The 5,510-nt window shown below is 32.1% G+C and overlaps 2 protein-coding genes across 2 annotated transcripts; both read left to right on the top strand.

Moving 5' to 3' along the window:
* The first annotated feature begins 638 nt into the window (after positions 1-638).
* On the top strand, positions 639-3,462 carry LOC132614239 (L10-interacting MYB domain-containing protein-like). Its single transcript, XM_060328656.1, has 3 exons — positions 639-883; positions 2,359-2,681; positions 2,782-3,462. Exons 2-3 carry the CDS (start codon positions 2,361-2,363, stop codon positions 3,247-3,249), a joined length of 789 nt encoding a protein of 262 aa, XP_060184639.1. The 5' UTR covers positions 639-883; positions 2,359-2,360; the 3' UTR covers positions 3,250-3,462.
* Positions 3,463-3,600: 138 nt separating this feature from the next.
* On the top strand, positions 3,601-4,929 carry LOC132613098 (uncharacterized). The gene is made up of 2 exons (XM_060327152.1): positions 3,601-4,071; positions 4,153-4,929. Exons 1-2 carry the CDS (start codon positions 3,601-3,603, stop codon positions 4,927-4,929), a joined length of 1,248 nt encoding a protein of 415 aa, XP_060183135.1.
* The last annotated feature ends 581 nt before the right edge of the window (positions 4,930-5,510 follow it).

Here is a 5,510-nt window from a genome sequence, read left to right as displayed (position 1 = left end):
AAGAACTACAATCTTCTCACCAAACTGCATTTCCTATTAATTGCCCGGCTTCTCCTTACAGCCCCGCACCTATATTCTACACACAACCAAGCTTTACCACTACTGTACCGGCATATGTGGCTCCACCAAGTGTCCGCCCCTACTTATCAACCACCACCATAACAAACTTCGTATGAATTATGTTGATGCTATCAATTAGAAAATCAATTTGCACAAAATTAAATACGCATTTTAATTGTCTGTTTAAAGTCTTCTGTGATTTAATTAATATTTTGTAATCAATTATTTTACTTTGTTAGAATCAAGAAGCTTAATTAATTAATTGAATCATTATTTCATCTCAAAGTTTTACACTAATTTAAGCTTAATTTCAATTGCTTTTAAATTTGGCCACGATTAAAATGTTTAATTGTCTTGTATATTAATTTCGGTTACAATTGAAATGCCAAGGGCTACATTTTAAAATTATGACCAGCCCAAACCCAAACCCAATCCATAACCAGCCCATTAACTTTAAAACCCCAAAACACCTTTTAGGCCCCATTTGTTTGCACTTAATGGGGGTCTGAATCTAAATGGTTCATATTTCAGCCCATTAAGTGTATTTTTTTTTTAAATAGTCTCTTAATACATCTGAAAACATCTGACTCGGTCAGATTTCAAAAAGAATCTTAATGGGATTCAGACTCTCAAAAATGTCAAATTTATTTGCTTAAAAAGCTCACACGTCTATTTTTTTTTTCTCTTTATAATTTACGCTTCTCTCTCTCTCTCTCTCTCTCTCTCTATAATTTACCCTTCTCTCTTTATCCCCAAGCATCAACGATGCTCTATCTCCCTCTTTAAGAGTAAGCTATTCATCAAATTCATTCTTCTTGAACAGGTAAGATGTTGAATTTTTTACAAGTATTCACCTATCTAACAAACATTAGTTCGTTAATTAATACATGAATGGAGTGTTCTTTTTCCTCTCTTAAGTTTTGAATTCGATTGTTTTGGTGTTGTTTTTCCTATCCTCATAAGCCAATTGCTAATTTTTGTATTAGAGTTGTGCATTATTTAGTTTCAACCAAGAAAACCTATATTATCTAAAAAAAAATCAAGATTATTATCTGTACACATTTTGGGTGATGTACATGTTCTTCCTGGTGCTATTGAATCTTGTGTAGTGTTAGCTGCGTTAAAATTGGGAAACAAGTCCATGGGTATGGTTTAACAACTGGGTTTGCGTTAGATTCGTTTGTTGAAGCTTCTTTAGTTCATATGTATGTGAAAGGTAATAAGTTGGGATGTGCATGTAAGGTGTTTGATAAAATGCTTGAACTAGATGTGATTTCTCGGAGTGCTTTGGTTTCTATCACCTAGCGAAAAAACAAATTCTAACTGAGAAAGAAAACCTATCTTATCTATATATGTCCATATATGGTATCCTGTTCATCTTCCTCTATATCTATTCAATGTTTTGGTTTCTTTTAAACTTCCTTAGAATTGTTCTTCAACTTCGTATACCGGCCATTTTATGTTTTGGTGGTCTTTTCAACTACTATCTCTAAGCTTTAGAAATCCTATAATTGCCAAACTATTAACCATTGCAGATTCATTGATGTTCTCTTTTGGGAGTACATTCTCCATGCGTCTCTTCCTCCTCTGTTCACTAATTCTTTTTTGGTTATATAAATAATGACAGCTAAACTAGACCGAATACATGGTTAGATGTTACAACTTACCATTTTACACTTTTTAATGAACTTTAGTTGTTGGTCCTTTTAGCTTCAGCGGTTAAACACATTCATTCACAACCTTCCAATATACAGTTTGTCTATCTATAAATTGGACTAGAAAATTTCAGCCCACTACTTTTGTGTTTCATCCTCTTGTCTAGTTTCTTAGCCTAGTCTGTATGTTGGATCCCTACTGTTATATATACATTTAAGAGAAAGTAGGTGCATGTTATCCTAGTAGGTGATAGTTCTTTAATTAATAAGTTTCATACACATGTTTCTGAACTCAAATAGGTTGAGTTGAATTACATTTAACTGAAAGCACTGTTTAATGTATGTAGATCCTACTTGAATGACCAGATAGAAGAGATGCCTTGCTTTATCTTGTGCAAACTGGTTTTCTAAATAGAATTAAGGCAGCAACTCAAGGATTCAACCCTACTAACTATGACCTTTTTGGTTACATTAGTGGAGCATCATTAGATGATAACTTAAAGAAGTACTTGAAGGATAACTTTCAGAAGTTCCTATGAGGGGTATATCACATTCCAGAAAAAGAAAATTGCTTGTGCATTTTCACTATGACCTTTCTTTTAGTCTAATATGTTGTGATGATCATTAGAATTTTATATTTCAGTTATGGAACAAGCTAATGAAAATTCAAGATTGACTTGGAGATTGGAGGTAGTAAAAACATTTTTAGAAACTTGTATTCAAGAAGTGTCATTGAATGGGAGACAAGGAAGTAGTTTGAAGCCAGATTCATGGAACAGGGTTATGGTTGTTCTGCAAACTTCTCATGACTTTATAGTCATACAAAAGAAGATGAAGAACCATTATGATTATCTAAAAGAAAAATATCAAGCTTGGTTGCCAATAACTAAAAAGACTGGTAATATTTATGATCCAGCAACCAATACCATTCGAATGTCTAACGAGGAGTGGGATGAGTACATAAAGGTTAGTTCATTATCTAGTAATTGTTTTTCTCTTTTTTTGTTTTAAGGAGAAACGGTTTGAAGTGTATATTGAAAGTATGATCTCTTATATTTGGATATAGGCTCATCCAAAAGCCAAGACATTGAGGAGTGCACCTCTACCATTTCCGGAACTTTGTACAACATTATTTGAGGGTTCTACTACAACAGGCATTCATGGTTGGAGTCCAAGTTGTACAACTCCGCGGCCCGGTGCCTCTTCTGTAGCTACTAATATAGACATAGATTCACTTGATGACATTGAGGATCTACTTGGTGAAAAAAATGATGGAGCTTCTAAAGATTTTCCATCTCAATCTTCAATTCCAATTGAAAAAAAGAATTTGGGAAAGAAAAGAAAAAATGCATCGTCCCGATTAGAAATTGATGAGAAGATGAGTGCTGCATTGGAGTTACTGATTAACAAAAACAACGGGTCTGATGTTGAAGAATGTATAGAAAAACTAGACAAGCTGGATGGAAAGAGTCATTGTACTCTGCAGCTCTTTGTATATTTTGTGAAGGTGATAGCTACACAAAAACATGGATGAAACTGAGAGGGGTCGAAAAATTAGAGAATTATGTCAGAACCATGGGGAAAAATTGGGAATTCTTTAATTTTTCTAATTAGCTAGTATCTATGTTAGATGAAGATTTTATGGAATCTAGTCTTTATTTTTTTTTGTTTTTTAATTATAACCTCTGGAACTTTGTGGTAATATATTATGCTTATGGAATGTATTTTATTAGTGAAAAATTCTACTTGTATGTCTTGTTCTGCTTGATGAGTATAGAACAATTTTTTATAACCATTGTATACTTTTTTATCTTGATGAAATACATAGGTAGTTGTGCTTACGATTGTGTATTGTATTTTTTTTTCTTGGTAAAACAGATTCAACATGGATATCGATGATCAAATATTATGGTTGATGAGCTTGTATTGGCAAAGAAATCGTTATAGACTCAAGTATGATAGAAGAATTAGAGATTTAACATCATCTTTATCAGGTCAAAAGTATACATTAGAACTATTATCTGGCTCTAATCGACAATGTATAGAATTGATGCGCATGTCACGTGATGCATATGTTCGGCTATGTCAACATTTTAGACATAATGGATGGCTTTTAGATAGCAAACATATATCTGTCGAAGAGAAGATAGCCATATTCTTAACTATTATAGGACATAACGAGCGTTACGTCATAATCAAGAGAAGATTTAAACATTCTTTGCAGACAATTCACAAGTATTTTCACGAGGTTCTTGAGGCAATGATGAATTTTGCAAAAGAGATGATAGCACCTACAACATTTGATTCGAATATGAATATTCCTGGTGCTCATAACAGGTTACGAAGAATTTTTAAGGTATTATTTGTTAAACGATCATTAAAGAATTTCACAAGTTTTTTTTTTTCATTTTGTTGACATATATTTATATATTGGCAGGGAGCAATAGGTGCACTAGACGGGACATTAGTACATGCTGTTGTTCCCGCTAATCAACAAATTGTTTACAGAGGAAGGGGAAAAGGTAAATGCTATCAGAATGTTCTGACAATATGTGACTTCAATATGGTCTTCACTTATGTTTATGCTGGATGGGAAGGTGTAGCACATGATGCACGCGTTCTAACTGAGATTGAATCTAATCCAGATAATGGATTTCTATTTCCTCCACCTAGTAAGTCATACAACTTAAACAATTCAAATGCTTATTTAGCTTTTCGATATGATCGCCTAACTTATTTTATTTTAATGTCAGATAAATACTATCTATGTGATGCGGCATATCCTAATACTCGAGGATTTCTAGCACCGTATCGTAATATTCGATATTGGTTAGGAGATTATCATCGTAGGCGTGCCATAACAAAGGAGGAAAAGTTTAATCATGCTCATGCACAGCTTAGAAACGTTATCGAACGTTCATATGGAATACTGAAAGCAAGATTTCCTATATTGGACAAGATGGCTCCATATCCTATTAATATCCAAAGAGATGTTGTTATTGCATGTTTTGCCGTTAGTAATTTTATCAGGAAGGAGCGCATCAATGATGACTTGTTTAATCATTTTGATACGCCTCAAGTGATATTTGATGAAGAAGGACAACAAGAAGAAGCATTAGATGAAACAAACGGACCTAGTTGGACAGTTGAAGATTCTCAGATAATGACCGATATGAGGGAGCAACTTGCATTCCGACTAATGCAAAGAAGATGAAATACTTGAGAGTTTTATATTTTAGTTATTTGAATTTTTTTCCAGTGTTGGAGTGTTACAATTTGATGATTGTTAGTTAATTATTCAAATACTCTAATATATATGTGTCTAAATCATAACTGTATTTGAGATATTGTTTTACTTTGTTGGATAGGTTTGATTTATAGATTAATTTATGTTAAATTTAAATTTTTAGATTGCATTTTATAAACAATTTATTTTTAAGGATATATCATTTTTTGAATAATTCAGATAGTTCAATAATTGTATCAAACATAAAATATTCATTTATATCTTTAAATACTTTAATTTATCTCTCAAATAATTTTTTTTTTTGCTTATCTTAATACTTGTTTGATATAATTTTTAATTTGAAGTATATATTTATTATGCTTAAATATTGATATATTATACAGATTCAGATGATGTAAAACAAACAGTTTTAATCATTCAGTGTTCAAATGTACATACCACATCTTAATATTCAGATGTGTATTCAGATTCAGACGTCTTAATAAAAAAAAACAAATACAGCCTTAATTCCTCATTCTTCATTTTTAAAACAGAAAAAAAGCAACCAA

The sequence above is a fragment of the Lycium barbarum genome, chromosome 10 (assembly GCF_019175385.1).
Source record: "Lycium barbarum isolate Lr01 chromosome 10, ASM1917538v2, whole genome shotgun sequence".
NCBI classification, from domain to species: Eukaryota; Viridiplantae; Streptophyta; class Magnoliopsida; order Solanales; family Solanaceae; genus Lycium; species Lycium barbarum.
Note: the sequence above shows the minus strand (reverse complement) of the source record. Positions and strands in the feature narration are given on the sequence as shown.

Bases quoted from the DNA above. Each gene is read 5' to 3' on its own strand.
- LOC132614239 (XM_060328656.1), top strand. From the start codon at position 2,361: ATGGAACAAGCTAATGAAAATTCAAGATTGACTTGGAGATTGGAGGTA. The intron at 2,682-2,781 runs GTTAGTTCATTA...ATTTGGATATAG, and splicing joins AGTGGGATGAGTACATAAAG to GCTCATCCAAAAGCCAAGAC.
- LOC132613098 (XM_060327152.1), top strand. From the start codon at position 3,601: ATGGATATCGATGATCAAATATTATGGTTGATGAGCTTGTATTGGCAA. The intron at 4,072-4,152 runs GTATTATTTGTT...ATATATTGGCAG, and splicing joins GGTTACGAAGAATTTTTAAG to GGAGCAATAGGTGCACTAGA.